Source organism: Salmo trutta, chromosome 40 (genome assembly GCF_901001165.1).
Source record: "Salmo trutta chromosome 40, fSalTru1.1, whole genome shotgun sequence".
Lineage (NCBI taxonomy): Eukaryota > Metazoa > Chordata > Actinopteri > Salmoniformes > Salmonidae > Salmo > Salmo trutta.
The window spans coordinates 19796554-19816480 of NC_042996.1; the positions used below are offsets into that span (position 1 = coordinate 19796554).

The following is a 19927-nucleotide window of genomic DNA, read 5'->3' on the forward strand; positions in this document are numbered from 1 at the left end:
GTGTAAGATCACTTAACTGGTCAATTGCACACAAGCTCCAACGGTAATGTGACATCTTCTTTTAACCCAACCCCTCCAAAAGACACACCGGGGTAGCCGGGGAGCTGTTGTGGGGGTTTAAGTGTCTTGCTCAAGGGCACAACGGCAGGCAATAGCATCTATGATTTGATACCATCAACAATCCAGTTACCAGCTCCCGTCAGACCCAGGACTGGCAACCCTCCGGTTGCTTGCTCGCCTCTCAAACCGCTAGGCTAAAATAGTAGCTACATTATAGTTGCAGATGAAAATAGTGATTTGTGAACCTATTCTGAGATTTACATGAATTGATCAAATGTCAGAGCATGAATAGAATAGACACACATTTAGAAGATACTACAGTAATCTAAATCCATGAACCCGTGTGGCTCAGTTGGTAGAACATGGTGTTTGCAACGCCAGGGTTGTAGGTTCGATTCCCACGGGGGACCAGTACAGAGAAAAAAAATGTATGAAGTGTATGCATTCACTACTGTGGATAAGAGTGTCTGCTAAATGACTAAAATGTAATAGAACATGATAGGAATTGTAGAAATACATTTCAGTCTGCAGGGACGTTGGAGTAAATATATTTTTATTTCCAAACAAGTACTACTCCTCATCCTTTCAATATTTAAAAATAGATCCTAAGGATCAACAAAGTGCAGACAGCAGTCAATAACTGAACATTGGTTTCACACAAAATGACAAATCAGGCAGCAAAGTCGAGGTAAGAGACAACAGAACAGAGAACAAAGGCGCCGACTGCAAATATTGCACATAATAAAATGGCAGAAGAGGCACACTTTGCAGAAAAAAAAACAAGAGGTAACAGTTGATAATGGTGTATAACCATGTTAAATACATGTATATAGCTAGGTTCTCTAACTTCGATGAGATTCAACTCATGTGCTCTATTTATAACTGGGAAAGGTATAACATGGGCCTTGAAGTAAGTGACAGCAACTTAACACAATGGGGGGGGAATGCCATAATAAGTCCACAATCAAATGCAACAGCTCTAAAATTACAAGGCATAAGCAATAGAAATGTGCTATAACACTGAATTTGTCATGATATTGGAAGAACTCTTTCTGAAAGAGAGAATTACTTTGGTTTTGCATAGCAATTTTAATGCTCCAGAAGGAAAATAAAAAGGACGCATGATATAAAATGCTTATTTTTTCCCCCCAACTCAATACAATTGCTACTCTCAAACAAAGATGGAAGCCAATAGAGAACCTGAGAAATGGGAGCGTCGGTGCTTAGCACGATGTAAACAAAGTAAATTGAAATCCAAATGGAGGCATTGTAACATGCAATGTTATCCATAAGTGAGAACCTAATACATAGGCCCAATTTAATTATATCCAAAATGAGTGAAAGGTATTGCTTGAGAACAGTTTGTTTTATGGCCCATGGGCATCAACATATTTATAGCACTTTTTTTCTTTCCAAAACCACCCAAAATCATGTTCCACAAAGTGTTAAATTAACAGTAATTCCAAAATAACCACAATAGCTAAACTCATACCCAGTGAGTAGTGGGACGTGTTTCTGGTGATAATAAATCATGAACACTCTGTGTATGTGGTGACCATGTTTCCTCTGCGCTGTGTCACTGTCCTGCAGTGATGTTTTGCTGAGCCCTGGAACCGGCTGTCCGCCCCGCCCGTGTGTCCGTTAAACGAGAACATCTTCTCCATGTCCTCAAACACGTCATCAAAGAGTTCGCCACCAAAGGAGCCCTGGAAGTGTCTCTTGTGCCCGTTCTGGGTCTCCTGATGGGCCTGGAAGTGGCTGTTGAAGGCCCTCTCGTGATGGGCATGATGGGAGTGCTGGTTATGACCGAACAGGTCAGAGTCTCTGAACAGATCATCAAAGTTGAAGTTAAAGTTCTGGTGGAAGTGCTGTCCACTCCTCCCACCTCCTGTGCCTGGCTCACCGGCAGAGGGGCCATGTCCAAACTGGTCATACTCCCGTCTCCTCTTATTGTCTGATAACGTCTCGTACGCTGGCAAAGGAAAGGAAACATGAGTCTCTTGGAGTCCACAGACATCAGAAAAACAACAAATGCTTTAACATTTAAAACTTTATAACTGACTGTAATGGGAATATTAAGATCAATAAAGTTCATATTCATTTTTTTTTTTCAATGTTAAGCATATTTACGTGTTTTTCCTTTCTGTATTACACATGATTTCCAGTGTTCTGTTTGTGACACTCGGGTTGATGGTCCCTAGACTCGATGCTGACTGTTATGGATTAAACTCATATCTGTTGATAGTGATTGACGCCAGACTGGAGTTACAAGGACTGAGGACACACTGATTATTATTGTATTGTCTGTGAACACTGTGATTCTGTAGTAGCTGACTTCCTACAAGCTTCTCGGCTGGTGTTAACAGTACATTTCGTGTTGCTGATCAGGCCATTGGGCCTTCTCGGTGAAGGCCAGTTAGACATTCTCTGCTCCTGTGCTGGATATTGTTATCCCTGTTTGCAAATTTGTAATTAAACCAGATACATTTTTTAATTGATATTATCAACGACTGCTCTCCTTGTTCACCTGAAAATGTCTATTGCACTGACAATATTAAAGATTGGAAAAACATCCATTACTTGTTGAAATGTTTCCGATAGTATTAATACTATTACAGGATGAATGATTAACACTCCGTCCAATACATTTGATGTGGACTTGACGTAACAAGCCCTAATGTAACAGACAAGGAAGTGCCCATCTACCCAACGCAGAAGTTGACAGGACTCACCCTCAGCTATTTCCCTGAACCTTGCCTCTGCGTCAGGACTCTTGTTTCGGTCAGGATGGTACTTCATGGCTAGCTTATGGAAGGCCTTTTTGACCTGGCGCTCGGAGGCATCTTTTGGCACACCTAGGATGTCATAGAAGTCCCTCTGTGCCAGTATAAACTCAGTTATCATGAGAATACATACCGCTAACATTAAGACTGACTGTGCTGTGGCCATATTGGTGGTTAGCTCTTGCCTCCCTGCCCAGGAAAGAGAGAGAGGTTTGACAGTTAGTTGACAGTTTGTTACTGACACAAGCAAATTACAATGTAAAGTTGACAAAAGTATAACCATGTAAGCATGTTTTAACCTGTACTGTAGAAAGGAAGCAAGGCATGGTAAATCTGTAAAATGTGCTGTGCTACATAGGCTTTTCTTTTACTTTTTGAAATAAAACCCCCTTTTAGCAAGGGACATGATCTACAAATGTATTTATTCTAGTGAGATGGTTGAATCAGCCACAGAATGATCCAACCGTTTACATTGTATTTAAAGCAATTGGTACGGCAGTTTAAATCAGCGGAAGTGGCAGAAAAACAAGCACACAGAGACTGTGAAAACTACTTGAAACACAGTTCTGAACTGTATGCTAATTCTAAGCTCAAATAAGCGTTAAATAAATATAAAAGAGAGAACTTACCTTGGAAAGCACTAACAACAGGCTCCTGGCTCTCTATCAGACGACACTAGCACAGCTGATCCGTAGGTGACAAACTAGAGCGGGTTGCATCCGGAGCTGTTACTCCACGACTCGCAATACTATTGGTTCATTTCTTCACCCACTGACTCGAAACGCCACGATTGGCTGAAACTAGGGGCACGTGGATCTTATTTGCATGCGTTCACTTCCGGTATACTCCAGTCCTGTTGGTGGCAATAGGAAATGTGAAACCACAGCCGATTGCTACACTGTTGCAGGCTGGACTGTAGTCAGATGATCTCAGGCTAGCGTCGGAGTTTATGTGAATAAAACAGGTAAGTCCTTATCCGTTTGACCTCAACGTTGATTCCATATTTGCATTTCCGTATAGTGTTATCCAATGCCAAATGCATCTTTAGTGAAAGAGAAGTATGGAACTAGTGTATTTCATATGCTTTACATATCACCAGAGTGAGTTGAGTGCTGCACTGCTAGCCAGCGACAGAAGCAGACAGAAGACAGCTCCCAAGGCTATTTATTGCTGTCCCGATAGCTAAATTCTTCCTATCTAGAACGAGTACACGTTTGCGGAAAAAGTAGGTAAGGAAATCTCAATCTTTTTGGGGAATGTGATTCAGAGGGTGTTTACAACAGATAAATCTTTCAGGCCAGGTTGGTACCAAGGTTTGTTGGCTGTAGGACTAACAGTAAGGTCCCATAAGGAGAAGTAGGTTAATGATAACAAGTTTATGGTTTTCTTTTTTGGAAGAGGCTAACCAAGACCTTTGGTGACTTGTTTTGTGGCTTTATATCATTGGCCTTTTACCTACATTTGCTATGGTGAAAAATATCCACCTGGTCTCATAGGACTTGAAACCCGAGTTCTCTCTTTTCAGGCAAAGCTGTGTTTTTGACCGAGGCTGTAGTGTTGAATAAACTAGTGTGGTGCTGTTCCCTCTCTGAACCCCCTCCCTCTCCTGTTGCCTGTCCTGCTGCCCCCTTGTAGACCTCCACCCCCTCCCATCCCTCCTGGTGACCCCTGTGATGTCGTCCCCGTGCTGCGGCTTCCTGGCGCAGTACACCCACCATCACCTGGTCGCCTTCCTCCTCACCTTCTTTAGGTAAACTCAACTCCTGAACTCCCACCAGCCTTGTAGGGATCTGGTGTAAGACCCTCTGAATGTTCCGAGTTCTTATTCCAGTTCTCTTTGCCCTAAATGCTCTCTACACAAGCACTTATACCAGAGCATACATACGCATTTGATACACAGGCTCACTTGTGCTCATATCGGCCTACATCCTCCTTAAGTAAATACAGTGCTAATGCCTGGACTCGAGCTACAGTACTCACAGTCTTATAAAGCTCTCCACTGTAAGTACACTGTAAAAAAATAAAATGTAACATTGCTTCTTGGTCAGGCTGGTTGGTATCAGAGTAGGAGAAAGTGAACGTATCAGACAGTTGAGCCGTAAGAATCAGATTTCATGCTGAATCTTTCTTCTCACATTCCCTATCCTGACCTCCCCACTCTGAACCCTGACCTTTGACCCCACTCAGCTGTGCCAAAGATTTTGTGGCTGTGCTTTCCAGGCCCTGTCATCAGGAAGTGACGTAAGGCCTAGAGTTCTTATTACAGGTTATAGTCATGAGGAATTTATAGTAGTTGTAAACGGGTTGAGTACTGCACACCAGCTGCTTTAAACAACTAAACACAGATTGGAAGGCCCTGGATGTTTCTGGTCCCTTGTTGTGCTAGGAATATAACAGGGCTTTATTAATCTCCCTCTCTCTCCAGCTATGTCTTCCTGCATGCCTCGAGGAAGACCTTCAGTAATGTGAAAGTGAGCATCTCAGCCCAGTGGACTCCCTCTGTGCAGAATGCCAGCTCTCCTGCCTTCTCACCCGGGGAGGTACGTACTCGGGAGGATGTGGATTCACTTCCTTGAATTATCCCACCTTTTCGCCTCCCCTGAATGATGACCTTTGATATGACTTAACTCCTTGATCTCTGCTATTTTGCCTCAGTTTGCACCATTGGGTTTGTTTAGTGATCTCTTCATGTGCAATCCTCAATATTTACTTTGTGTGTAGTGGATGGGGAAGTGTTATCAGGTGAGGAGCTATTGACTAGTGCTCTGCACGTGATCATATGTTGAAACAGACCATGAAGTACAGCTAATACTAATGGTTAAATAAATCCCTTTATTCAGTTACTCTGACAACGATTTTGTGTTAAATGATATAAAGTTTATTTATTGTGATTGTCTATTCTGTATCTTCCTCCAGACATGGGAGGAGCATAACCTGTTTGCAGACTCCGATGGAGCCACTCTGTTCCTGGGTGTCCTCGACACCATCTTCCTGTTTTCCTACGCCGTGGTGAGTGTCGGGGTCAGCTGGGGTCACGGGGGGCCTTCTGGTTGGTAGTCTAGCAACAGTGACTCAGTGTAACCTAATCAGTCAGATCAGATTTACTTCTCTCTCCTGCCACACGCTAATATGCACATTAAACTAATGTATGTTAATTCATTAATGCTATCTTTCGTTATCAACATGGAAACAAGCACACTGATGCATAGTCAAAGCAGGAGGACAGGGTAAACGTGTGTGTTGTTCAATATTCATGCAGGGCTTATATATGAGTGGAGTGATTGGAGACCGCATGAACCTCCGGTATGTCCTCTCCTTTGGTCTGTGTGGTTCAGCCATAGTGGTAAGTGGGGCACTGCTTTTATATTTCATTTACATCTACGCAGTTGTTACATCAGATTCATACAATAGGTACTTAGTGAAAACGTAATTGCTACAATAGGCATATACTGCAGATTCTGCATTTTCATCCCATTTATATTTCACTGTGTTTATTTAGTAATCCAATATAACTTTCTGTTTTTCCCCTCCTTCACTTCCCAGGAGTTTGTGTTTGGTACCCTGACTGAGTGGCTGCAGTTCTATAACATCTACCTGTACTGTGGCCTTTGGGTGCTGAACGGCCTTCTGCAGTCTGCTGTCTGGCCCTGTGTGGTGGCAGTCATGGGGAACTGGTTCGGCAAGTCGGGGTGAGTATCGTATCCCTCTCTCTGCCAGGACACTAGTATACTCCAACACTGATCAGTAGGGCTAGGAATTGCCAGGGACCTTACAATATGATATTATAACGATACAATATTTATTGCGATTCCCACAGTTCTATATGTATTGTGATCCGATATTCCAAACATATTGCTCACCATGTGTCTGAGAGAGCCACGAGAACTAGTTTTGGTCAGTCATGGAAATAAAAGTGCTGAAATGGGCTCCCTAAAAATAAGATGGAGAACAAGCTATGAAGGGAAAATACTGGAGTTCAGGTGCCGGTACAGCAAACTAGCACAAAAAATTATATTGCAATATTGTCAAAATTATACGTCTCTATATATCGTCAAAAAGAATATCCCCATCTGTAACTGTATTTGTTTGCCCCATCACTACTGATCAATGCAGATCACTCACAGATTGAGTAAAGCTCCTTGAATGTCAACAATCAGAAGTTGTCTTTACAAACAGTAGCCTTAGGGGATTGCTTTAACTGTGGGGTCGTTACATATGATTTCAATCCCTTTCTGACTGCACCCCTTTTGATTTGCCTGAAACCTTTCATACATGTTTGCCCATGGTAAAATTGGACAGAAAGTAACTTTTTGGACCTGAATGACAAAACATTCAGGAGATAGGTGTTCAAAGTTGACCCATGTTGCATACTGTTACGTTCTCCAGCAAGAAAACCAAAAATGTCACGCAAACAAAGGGGGGAACTAAGAGTCAATGACCAACAACCAAAATGAAACAACTGGAACCTAAAAGACGTCCACCATTAGCACCCACTAAATTTTCAAAAGAGGCAAACAAAAGAAAAACCAAGGTTAAAGACAGGAAGCAAACCAAAAAGGTGGGGCAAAACAAAATCAGATAAAAGATTGTTTGTCTAGAAATCAAAATAGGGTGTGCCAACTAAAGGTGTTAACCCTCTGCATCGATCAAAACAACTGGAGCACAGGGCCAGCCGCTCTTAACCTGTCCTGGCCCAGGCGCTATTTAACGCCTTCCCACTAAAGAGATGGCAACCAGCATAGGTGTAACCAATACTGACTAACAAGGTGACACCAATCGGTGCGCCCTACGTGCTAAAGTCCAACCTTAAAACATAAATGGAAAAACCAAAACCTGTAACAATTCCCCACCCTACCATGAGACATCCATGTCTTTATCACTGATAAAGATAAACGGTTGAGTTTGATATCTTTTAAAAGCTTACAAACAGGGTTTTCAGTCTATTCTATTATTTTTTTTAAATAATGTAAGAAAATGAATTTTCTTTAAGCATTAATGTTAATTATCTAAAAATAAGTGACCTCAGATTTAACAAATTTTCACAAATGTTGTCGTTTAGACCCTATTTTACATAATCTAAGGGGGTGCTGTCAAAAAGGGATTGAAATCATACGGAACGACCCTGTGATGTACTGATTTATTTGTGGTTCTATTGTATTCTAGAAGACAAGGTTCTAATTGAGTATTGTGTTGAGTATGTTGTGTGTATTGTGCATGTTCTTGAGAGTAACTGCTGTATGTCTCTTCCTCCCTCCAGGCGAGGTTTTGTGTTTGGCCTGTGGAGTGCCTGTGCCTCTGTTGGGAACATCCTGGGAGCTTTCCTGGCATCCAGTGTTCTCAAGTACGGTTATGAGGTGAGTGCAGACACAGATATACCTATTACAGATCTGCTCTGGGATTCACCTTTTTATAAGGTCTAGATGAAAAACGGACATGCTATGTAGCATAGACAATACCTGGTATGGTCTAGTTAGTAAGTCTAGAAGAAAATGTCACTACATTGTTATCTAGAATAAGTTATGTGAGGGTGTCTTTCTCTCAACCTCTTGCTACATAGTTAGCTACATGGCACGAACAGCACAATTCACAATACAAGTCACCTCAGTGTTATGCTGTGTTTCTGTAGTATGCCTTCCTGGTCACTTCAGTGCTGCAGTTTGCTGGTGGGGTGGTGGTGTTCTTTGGTCTGCTCACCTCCCCTAAAGAAGTGGGTGAGTATTAGGTCCGCGTATGCCCAGTTTCCCTCATTGGTCTGGCATTGTCTCCCTATCATTGTATCATACTGTACATTCTTTCACTTCAAGTCTCAGGTTCTATTAGTCGTGTGTACAGGATACGCATGGTATACACCATCCAATGAAATGCTTACTTGCAGGTTCCTTCTCGAAAATAATACAAGATAAGAATACGAACATAAAGTAAATGGCTCAGTAGAATAGAATAAACATTGAAGCAACTTCGTCCTTTCTGTGCCATCCTAATTGTTTTTGTCAATTCTCTTGACATTAATCGTTATTGTTCTGTGAGGAAGTAAAAAAAAAAATATATATATATATATATATATATATATATATATATAAATATATATACTTCCTCACAAAAAATATAATATAATATATATATTATATTTTTTGTGAGGAAGTTGTAGTAATGTGTGTGTGTGTGTGTGGAATATGATATAAAGCACATATGAACTCAGCAAAAAAAGAAACGTCCCTTTTTCAGGACCCTGTCTTTCAAAGATAATTCGTAAAAATCCAAATAACTACATAGATCTTCATTGTAAAGGGTTTAAACACTGTTTCCCATGCTTGTTCAATGAACCATAAACAATTTATGAACATGCACCTGTGGAACGGTCATTAAGACACAAACAGCTTACAGACGGTAGGCAATTAAGGTCACAGTTATGAACATTTAGGACACTAAAGAGGCCTTTCTACTGACTCTGAAAAACACCAAAAGAAAGATGCCCAGGGTCCCTGCTCATCTGCGTGAATGCGCCTTAGGCATGCTTCAAGGAGGCATGAGGACTGCAGATGTGGCCAAGGCACTAAATTGCAATGTCCGTACTGTGAGACACCTAAGACAGCGAGACAGGACGGACAGCTGATCGTCCTCGCAGTGGCAGACCACGTGTAACAACACCTGCACAGGATCGGTACATCCAAACATCACATCTGCGGAATAGGTACAGGATGGCAACAACTGCCCGAGTTACACCAGGAACGCACAATCCCTCCATCAGTGCTCAGACTGTCCGCAATAGGGTGAGAGAGGCTGAACTGAGGGCTTGTAGGCCTGTTGTAAGGCAGGTCCTCACCAGACATCACCGGCAACAACATCGCCTATGGGCACAAACCCACCGTCGCTGGACCAGACAGGACTGGCAAAAAGTGTTCTTCACTGACGAGTCGCAGTTTTGTCTCACCTGGGGTTATGGTCGGATTCGCATTTATCGTCGAAGGAATGAGTGTTACACCGAGGCCTGTACTCTGGAGCGGGATCGATTTGGAGGTGGAGGGTCCGTCATGGTCTGGGGCGGACTGAGCTTGTTGTCATTGCAGGCAATCTCAACGCTGTGCGTTACAGGGAAGACGTCCTCCTTCCTCATGTGCTACCCTTCATGCAGGTTCATCCTGACATGACAATGCCACCATCCATACTGCTCGTTCTGTGCATGATTTCCTGCAAGACAGGAATGTCAGTGTTCTGCAATGGCCAGCGAAGAGCCCGGATCTCAATCCCATTGTTGAGCACGTCTGGGACCTGTTGGATCGGAGGGTGAGGGCTAGGGCCATTCTCCCGAGAAATGTCCGGGAACTTGCAGGTGCCTTGGTGGAAGAGTTGGGTAACATCTCACAGTAATAACTGGCAAATCTGGTGCAGTCCATGAGGAGGAGATGCACTGCAGTACTTAATGCAGCTGGTGGCCACACCAGATACTGACTGTTACTTTTGATTTTGACACCTCCCCCTTTGTTCAGGAACACATTATTCAATTTCTGTTCATCACATGTCTGTGGAACTTGTTCAGTTTATGTCTCTGTTGTTGAATCTTATGTTCATACAAATATTTACACGTTACGTTTGCTGAAAATAAACGCATTTCACAGTGAGAGGACGTTTCTTTTTTTGCTGAGTTTAGCTATATACTTTGACTCTTTTGATGAAGAGTGTTGTTTCTCTGTCCCATCAGGTCTGTGTTTGGAGTCAGAAACAAGTCTGAGACCAGTGGAAAGAGACGCAGACAGCCACAGGCCTCTGATGAGTGATGAAGAGGATGAGGAGGGATCGGAGGAGGTGTGTGACGGAGGGTACTACACCATCCGGCAGGGGGATGAGGAGCCGCGGGAAACACCCAAAGCCATCGGATTCTGCCAGGCCTTCTGCCTACCCGGGGTGCTGCCTGTGAGTGGGATATTACTAGAGCTCTCTTTGTGTCTCTGTCTCTTTCTCATGACCTCTCTAACTCTGGTCGGCTGTCACCCACTCTCTCTTTCGCACTCACCCTGCTACAGTGAGGGGAAAAAAGTATTTGATCCCCTGCTGATTTTGTACGTTTGCCCACTGACAAAGAAAATATCAGTCTATAATTTTAATGGTAGGTTTATTTGAACAGTGAGAGACAGAATAACAACAACAAAAAATCCAGAAAAACGCATGTAAAAAATGTTATAAATTGATTTGCATGTTAATGAGAGAAATAAGTATCACACAAAAATAATCAATGGAAATCCAATTTATCAACCCATGGAGGTCTGGATTTGGAGTCACACTCAAAATTAAAGTGGAAAACCACACTACAGGCTGATCCAACTTTGATGTAATGTCCTTAAAACAAGTCAAAATGAGGCTCAGTAGTGTGTGTGGCCTCCACGTGCCTGTATGACCTCCCTACAACGCCTGGGCATGCTCCTGATGAGGTGGCGGATGGTCTCCTGAGGGATCTCCTCCCAGACCTGGACTAAAGCATCTGCCAACTCCTGGACAGTCTGTGGTGCAACGTGGTGTTGGTGGATGGAGCGAGTCATGATGTCCCAGATGTGCTCAATTGGATCTGGGGAACAGGCGGGCCAGTCCATAACATCAATGCCTTCCTCTTGCAGGAACTGCTGACACACTCCAGCCACATGAGGTCTAGCATTGTCTTGCATTAGGAGGAACCCAGGGCCAACCGCACCAGCATATGGTCTCACAAGGGGTCTGAGGATCTCATCTCGGTACCTAATGGCAGTCAGGCTACCTCTGGCGAGCACATGGAGGGCTGTGCGGCCCCCCAAAGAAATGCCACCCCACACCATGACTGACCCACCGCCAAACCGGTCATGCTGGAGGATGTTGCAGGCAGCAGAACGTTTTCCACGGCGTCTCCAGACTCTGTCACGTCTGTCACGTGCTCAGTGTGAACCTGCTTTCATTTGTGAAGAGCACAGGGCGCCAGTGGCGAATTTGCCAATCTTGGTGTTCTCTGGCAAATGCCAAACGTCCTGCACGGTGTTGGGCTGTAAGCACAACCCCCACCTGTGGACGTCGGGCCCTCATACCACCCTCATGGAGTCTGCTTCTGACCGTTTGAGCAGACACATGCACATTTGTGGCCTGCTGGAGGTCATTTTGCAGGGCTCTGGCAGTGCTCCCCCTGCTCCTCCTTGCACAAAGGCGGAGGTAGCGGTCCTGCTGCTCGGTTGTTGCCCTCCTACGGCCTCCTCCACGTCTCCTGATGTACTGGCCTGTCTCCTGGTAGCGCCTCCATGCTCTGGACACTACGCTGACAGACACAGCAAACCTTCTTGCCACAGCTCGCATTGATGTGCCATCCTGGATGAGCTGCACTACCTGAGCCACTTGTGTGGGTTGTAGACTCCGTCTCATGCTACCACTAGAGTGAAAGCACCGCCAGCATTCAAAAGTGACCAAAACATCAGCCAGGAAGCATAGGAACTGAGAAGTGGTCTGTGGTCACCACCTGCAGAACCACTCCTTTATTGGGGGTGTCTTGCTAATTGCCTATAATTTCCACCTGTTGTTTATTCCATTTGCACAACAGCATATGAAATGTATTGTCCATCAGTGTTGCTTCCTAAGTGGACAGTTTGATTTCACAGAAGTGTGATTGACTTGGAGTTACATTGTGTTGTTTAAGTGTTCCCTTTATTTTTTGGAGCAGTATACTTTTTTCCCTCACTGTATCTGCCTCTTTCATTCACCCCCCTGTCTATATGTTAATCTATTTCTATATCTATCCTCTTATCATCCTCTCTGCTATCTGCCCCTCCCGGTTTAAGAGTTTCCATTCTATCTCAGATCTTTGGCTGACAGTTTTGTTTAGGAGGGGTTGAAGACGTCACCAGTTGCATTAGTATCTTTCTCTCAACCTCTCCTCCCAGAACTTTACCTGTGAAAATGGACCAATAAAGCAAGTATTTTGTTATGGAGCATCTGATGATGTGAAGATTTTAGTTCTGGCTTTCTGAGATGACTCTCTCAGTAACTGGTGACTGTCATCCTCTCTCGCCAGTATTCCCTGGCGTACGCCTGTCTGAAGATGGTCAACTACTCCTTCTTCTTCTGGCTGCCCTTCTACCTGAGCAGGAACTTTGGCTGGAAGGAGGCCCAGGCCGACAGGCTCTCTGTGTGGTACGACGTGGGAGGCATCATAGGTGAGTGTTAAGGCCAAGGCCTAGTTAACACTAGCTGTATTGACTGGTTAATATGAATGACATTGGTGTTGTTGACTACGGTTTAGATGTGGTAACATCCTAGCTAGCTATGCAGAGTCATTTATCTATGCTGTCTAAAGGGGTCTACGCAAACGGAGCCGATGGAGGTCCGTTTGCAACGCTCTCTACGTAGTTCCACGTACAGTTGTGCGACTGAATTTTTTTGAACGCGACGCAAACGGACCTCCGTCGGCTCCGTTTGTGTAGACTGTGTAGACCCCTTTAGACGGTACAGGAAATTGTGTATTAATCTTCTGCTCTCTCTCTCTCTCTCCCAGGTGGTACAATCCAGGGCCTGATCTCAGACTTCATGGGGAAGAGAGCTCCAGTGTTAGCCGTCAGTCTGCTGCTGGCTATGGGAGCCCTGGTGGGTTACAGCCGTGAGTACTCCTCCTTCTTTCATCTGCTGTCCTCCTTTTTCTAGCCCAAAACATCTCACTATATTATTCAGGCCAACATTCAATTTTAATGTGATCCAATTTATTTAAGGAAAAAATTGAAATAGTTCATTATTGTGTTTATGCCAATTCTGGACCACCAAGGGGACCCCTTGATGGCGGACAAAGAAAAATAGAACCACGTCCCTTGCTGTCTCATACACAATCCACAAAAACAACATGTGAATTTAACCCTATGTTGTCCCCCCCTCAGACTCTCCTCCGGACCAGGTGGTGAATGCAGCTCTCCTGGCCACCACAGGTTTCTTCATAGGAGGACCGTCCAACATGATCAGCTCAGCCATCTCTGCAGACCTGGGGCGACAAGAGGCCCTCAGGGGCAGTCAGGAGGCTCTTGCTACCGTCACCGGCATAGTGGACGGGACCGGGAGTATTGGAGCTGCAGTGGGACAGGTAACACACACTAGAGACAGAGAAAGTACACACATGCATACAGTACATGCATACACACAGAAATATGTGCTTTCCAGTGATTTAAATGTTGAGTTTTTTACCTTGTCTTCCAGTATTTGGTATCCCTGATTGAGAGCAAGCTGGGCTGGATGTGTGTGTTCTACTTCTTCATAGTCATGGTGAGATCATCTGGCTAATCCATAATGTTAGACAATGTTCATGTCTTCCATAAATTAGTCACTCATTCTCCTCAGGAGCATCTTACATAAGGTACTGTGTTGTCCCTGTTTGTGACATATTTGGTCCTGTTATTTGATTGCCTCACAGACAGGGTGCAGCATAGTCTTCATCTTGCCGCTGATCGTGACTGAGATTCGGGCCATGTGGAGGGACAGACAGGCACGGACACATGAGCTGTGAAGCCTTCCTCACAAGGGCCATGTTGTTTCCTACTCCTTCCCAATGGGGCCTACTGCCTGTCAGTCAGACTATGTCCACTGATCACTACTGTAGATGTATGTACAACATGTCAATGAATGTGTATGTCCAGTCTATGTATATATTTGGTCTGAAACACGTTTTCTTTTTTAAAGATATTACTTCAGAGCCTTTTAACGAGTGGGGGCAGGGCCCTCTCAATGTTTGTGGTCTGAGATTGGAAGTTCCAAGCAGCTAACGATTATTCCAATTCCTTTACCAGTTTACTGGAGTGTATAATGATGACTTGTATAGAATGATTGGATCTGCTCAGTTGCTTAGTAGAGATCAGATTTCAAAGACACACAAAACACTCCATCACTCATAGAATCTCACAGTTACACGTCCTCTCGGGGGATTTTTAGTCACTGCCTGTAGCACACACTCTAGTCAGTGACCACGTTTACATGCGCAAGGTTTTCTGGACAGTAGCTCATATCCCGCAGAAGGTCTTATTAAGCTGTTTACATGCACTTTTGATAGCCCGCTCACAAGTATCCCTGTACCGGTGAATAAACAGATTATTCCTCATTTAAGTTGCTATGGGTTAAATATTAGCTGAAATATGGCCTATAACCTTTCACATGAAGCGTAATATAATATTAACTATTGCAGAATTATGCCTTTCTTGCAGTGAAATTACACAACTAATGTTAATTTTGTCTCGGGAACAGGAGTGGAGAAATGCGATTTCTTTCAGCATCTCTTGAGAAAATGCGAGCGCGCGTGTAATGTGTTATCGTTGACACTGTTATGCAAGCAGACAGTATTTCAACCACATAAAATCTGCACCCGAGACAGACTAAAGTCTTAACATAAACCTATTTCGTCGTTTTCTCAGCTTTTCATTTCATTAAAACCAGTCAAACTGATGACATTTTGCACAGACCAATCTTTCCACTGTTCTCCCCGGTCCCTAAACGAAACAGACAACTTTACCAACAGAAAGCTGTCTAAATTACGCCACTCGGTCCAGGATGGGAGTATCAGCCAAAATACATTATTATGGTGGATGGAACTGCGCAGGATGCCTACTTTATGAAGTGATTTGTTTAACAATCAGATGAAAACATCACACAACACCCATTATACCTGAAACTGAGCCTACACAGACTGCGGAAAAACAACAGTAAACGGGATAAGATGTTTACGTGCCACAGTATCCCATCTAAGATCAGAAAATCCAAGGCAATTTATCCGGGTTTCTCATAACCGGTATACAAACTTTTTCGGTTATTGTAAACGAGATATGATGTTTACGTGTGTCAACTCAAAAACAGGGTACTTGATTACCCCGAATAATAACGGAATATTGGTGTGCATGTAAACGTGGTCAGAGTATACGGTACGTTTGCCAATAACGTTTTTAAGCAGCTTTTTTAAGTCTTAACGGTCAGTAAACATTAACTGCACGCCTCTGAAATATTTTCCTCAAGGGATTTATTTATTTAAAGAACAGTAAGATTACATCAATGTAAAAAAATAAAAATATTGTCACATGTCTTATCAAAATAAGTTAAAAGGTATACTGATTTTATTTACTGTAGGTACGTAAATTAAAACGGTACAAGTAGTTCTTCTGGTTGGATTGGGATCAGTTGCTAAATTACTGTAGTGGTTTTAACCAAGGCCACAAGTGCATTTCAGCTGGTCCAGGACCTGCTAAACTTGATGAAATGGAATGTGTATTTAATTTGATCATTGTCGAATGTATGTTCTTTAATCTGTGGTAAATGTTCATTTTTTTCCCATATGTGCACTTTAAATTCATGTTTTAATGAGCCTATGTTTTTTTTGTTGTTTTTTTTCAAGAAAAGCAAATGGGCTTTTTCAAAACTGTTTACTCCTATCTTTTATTCTTCCCAGGGGAATGTACGATATATTTTGGAAAACCACCTCAATGAATTTGAACTTCAATGACCTAAACTGTATTCACAGACTGACTTCTTTATAGAAATCTCATAAAGCAATGAAACCAGCATTTAGAAACATTGAATTAGCATACTTGGCAGGATGATTTATTTTCACATGTAAAATGGGCACAAATGAAGAGGATCTGTTCAGAAGGACTTTGTAAATTACTAATGGGATAGATATCCTGTAGAGGTGTAGTGGGATAAGTTCTGCTCAACCCTGTTACAGATGTTACGTCACTTCAGAACCACCAGGAGGAGCCCTTAAGGCAAAAAATGTGTAGAATTATTAGGTCTAATAGAATTAGTAGCCTTAATATGTGTAGAATTAGTAGGTCTAATAGAATTAGTAGCCTTAATATGTGTAGAATTAGTAGGTCTAATAGAATTAGTAGCCTTAATATGTGTAGAATTAGGTCTAATAGATTTAGTAGACTTAATGTGTGTAGAATTAGTAGGTCTAATAGAATTAGTAGCCTTAATATGTGTAGAATTAGTAGGTCTAATAGAATTAGTAGCCTTAATATGTGTAGAATTAGGTCTAATAGATTTAGTAGACTTAATGTGTGTAGAATTAGTAGGTCTAATAGAATTAGTAGACTTAATATGTGTAGAGTTAGTAGGCCTAATAGAATTAGTAGACTTAATATGTGTGGAATTAGTAGGCGTAATATAATTAGTAGACTTAATATGTGTAGAATTAGTAGGTCTAATAGAACTAGTAGACTTAATATGTGTAGATTTAGTATGTCTAATATATACTGCTCCAAAAAATAAAGGGAACACTTAAACAACACAGTGTAACTCCAAGTCAATCACACTTCTGTGAAATCAAACTGTCCACTTAGGAAGCAACACTGATTGACAATAAATTTCACATGCTGTTGTGCAAATGGAATAGACAACAGGTGGAAATTATAGGCAATAAGCAAGACACCCCCAATAAAGGAGTGGTTCTGCAGGTGGAGACCACAGACCACTTCTCAGTTCCTATGCTTCCTGGCTGATGTTATGGTCACTTTTGAATGCTGGCGGTGCTTTCACTCTAGTGGTAGCATGAGACGGAGTCTACAACCCACACAAGTGGCTCAGGTAGTGCAGCTCATCCAGGATGGCATATCAATGCGAGCTGTGGCTTGAAGGTTTGCTGTGTCTGTCAGCGTAGTGTCCAGAGCATGGAGGCGCTACCAGGAGACAGGCCAGTACATCAGGAGACATGGAGGAGGCCGTAAGAGGGCAACAACCCAGCAGCAGGACTACTACCTCCGCCTTTGTGCAAGGAGGAGCAGGAGAAGCACTGCCAGAGCCCTGCAAAATGACCTCCAGCAGGCCACAAATGTGCATGTGTCTGCTCAAACGGTCAGAAACAGACTCCATGAGGGCCCGACGTCCACAGGTGGGGGTTGTGCTTACAGCCCAACACCGTGCAGGACGTTTGGCATTTGCCAGAGAACACCAAGATTGGCAAATTCGCCACTGGCGCCCTGTGCTCTTCACAGATGAAAGCATGTTCACACTGAGCACGTGACAGACGTGACAGAGTCTGGAGACGCCGTGGAGAACATTCTGCTGCCTGCAACATCCTCCAGCATGACCGGTTTGGCGGTGGGTCAGTCATGGTGTGGGGTGGCATTTCTTTGGGGGGCCGCACAGCCCTCCATGTGCTCGCCAGAGGTAGCCTGACTGCCATTAGGTACCGAGATGAGATCCTCAGATCCCTTGTGAGACCATATGCTGGTGCGGTTGGCCCTAGGTTCCTCCTAATGCAAGACAATGCTAGACCTCATGTGGCTGGAGTGTGTCAGCAGTTCCTGCAAGAGGAAGGCATTGATGCTATGGACTGGCCCGCCCGTTCCCCAGACCTGAATCCAATTGAGCACATCTGGGACATCATGTCTCGCTCCATCCACCGACGCCACGTTGCACCACAGACTGTCCAGGAGCTGGCGGATGCTTTAGTCCAGGTCTGGGAGGAGATCCCTCAGGAGACCATCCGCCACCTCATCAGGAGCATGCCCAGGCGTTGTAGGGAGGTCATACAGGCACGTGGAGGCCAAACACACTACTGAGCCTCATTTTGACTTGTTTTAAGGACATTACATCAAAGTTGGATCAGCCTGTAGTGTGGTTTTCCACTTTAATTTGAGTGTGACTCCAAATCCAGACCTCCATGGGTTGATCAATTGGATTTCCATTGATTATTTTTGTGTGATTTTGTTGTCAGCACATTCAACTATGTAAAGAAAAACGTATTTAATAAGAATATTTCTTTCATTCAGATCTAGGATGTGTTTTTTAAGTGTTCCCTTCACTTTTTTGAGCAGTGTATTTAGTAGACTTAATGTGTGTAGAATTAGTAGGTCTAATAGAATTAGTAGACTTAATATGTAGAATTAGTAAGTGTAATACAATTAGTAGACTTGATATGTGTAGAATTAGTAGGTCTAATAGAATTAGTAGGTCTAATAGAATTAGTAGGCTTGATATGTGTAGAATTAGTAGGTCTAATACAATTAGTAGACTTAATGTGTAGAATTAGTAGGTCTAATAGAATTAGTAGACTTAATGTGTAGAATTAGTAGGTCTAATAGAATTAGTAGGTCTAATAGAATTAGTAGGTCTAATAGAATTAGTCGGTCTAATAGAATTAGTAGACTTAATATGTGTAGAATTAGTATCCAAATCAAATGTATTTATATAGCCCTTCTTACATCAGCTGATATCACAAAGTGCTGTACAGAAACCCAGCCTAAAACCCCAAACAGCAAGCAATGCAGGTGTAGAAGCACGGTGGCTAGGAAAAACTCCCTAGAAAGGCCAAAACCTAGGAAGAAACCTAGAGAGGAACCAGGCTATGAGGGGTGGCCAGTCCTCTTCTGGCTGTGCCAGGTGTAGATTATAACAGCACATGGCCTAGATGTTCAAATGTTCATAAATGACCAGCATTGTCAAATAATAATAATCATAGTTGTCGTCGAGGGTGCAACAAGTCAGTAACACAAGAGTAAGTGTCAGTTGGCTTTTTCATAGCCGATCTTTGAGAGTATCTCTACCGCTCCTGCTGTCTCTAGAGAGTTGAAAACAGCAGGTCTGGGACAGGTAGCACGTCCGGTGAATAGGTCAGGGTTCCAGCAGGTCTGGGACAACAGGTCTGGGACAGGTAGCACGTCCGGTGAACAGGTCAGGGTTCCATAGCTGCAGGCAGAACAGTTGGAACTGGAGCAGCAGCACGGCCAGGTGAACTGGGGACAGCAAGGAGTCATCAAGCCAGGTCGTCCTGAGGCATGGTCCTAGGGCTCAGGTCCTCCGAGAGAGAGAAAGAAAGAGACAGAGAGAATTAGAGAGAGCATATTTAAATTCACACAGGACACCGGAAAAGACAAGAGAAATACTCCAGATGTGACAGACTGACCCTAGCCCCCCGACACATAAACTACTGCAGCATAAATACTGGAGGCTGAGACAGGAGGGGTCAGGAGACACTGTGGCCCCATCCGATGAAACCCCCGAACAGGGCCAAACAGGTAGGATATAACCCCACCCACTTTGCCAAAGCACAGCCTCCACACCACTGGAAGAATATCTCCAACCACCAACATACCATCCCGGGACAAGGCCGA

General features: G+C 43.4%; 2 protein-coding genes across 4 annotated transcripts; one reads left to right on the forward strand and one right to left on the reverse strand.

Moving 5' to 3' along the window:
- Window positions 1-592: 592 nt before the first annotated feature.
- LOC115180167 (dnaJ homolog subfamily B member 9) lies at window positions 593-3560 on the reverse strand. The gene is made up of 3 exons (XM_029742048.1): window positions 3473-3560; window positions 2793-3032; window positions 593-2032 (listed from the first exon to the last, which is right to left on the reverse strand). Exons 2-3 carry the CDS (start codon window positions 3007-3009, stop codon window positions 1590-1592), a joined length of 660 nt encoding a protein of 219 aa, XP_029597908.1. The 5' UTR covers window positions 3010-3032; window positions 3473-3560; the 3' UTR covers window positions 593-1589.
- A 140-nt stretch (window positions 3561-3700) lies between these two features.
- LOC115180059 (sugar phosphate exchanger 3) lies at window positions 3701-16320 on the forward strand. 3 transcript variants are annotated; one of them, XM_029741952.1, is made up of 15 exons: window positions 3707-3807; window positions 3943-4072; window positions 4479-4593; window positions 5269-5383; window positions 5760-5852; window positions 6103-6186; window positions 6387-6532; window positions 8101-8197; window positions 8470-8554; window positions 10543-10754; window positions 12865-13006; window positions 13345-13446; window positions 13718-13917; window positions 14031-14096; window positions 14245-16320. In XM_029741952.1, exons 3-15 carry the CDS (start codon window positions 4517-4519, stop codon window positions 14335-14337), a joined length of 1512 nt encoding a protein of 503 aa, XP_029597812.1. In that variant the 5' UTR covers window positions 3707-3807; window positions 3943-4072; window positions 4479-4516; the 3' UTR covers window positions 14338-16320. The 3 variants fall into 3 exon arrangements, with proteins under 3 accessions (XP_029597814.1, XP_029597812.1, XP_029597813.1); XM_029741954.1 differs by lacking the exon at window positions 3943-4072 and having other exon boundaries at window positions 3701-3807; XM_029741953.1 differs by lacking the exon at window positions 3707-3807 and having other exon boundaries at window positions 3833-4072.
- Window positions 16321-19927: the final 3607 nt, after the last annotated feature.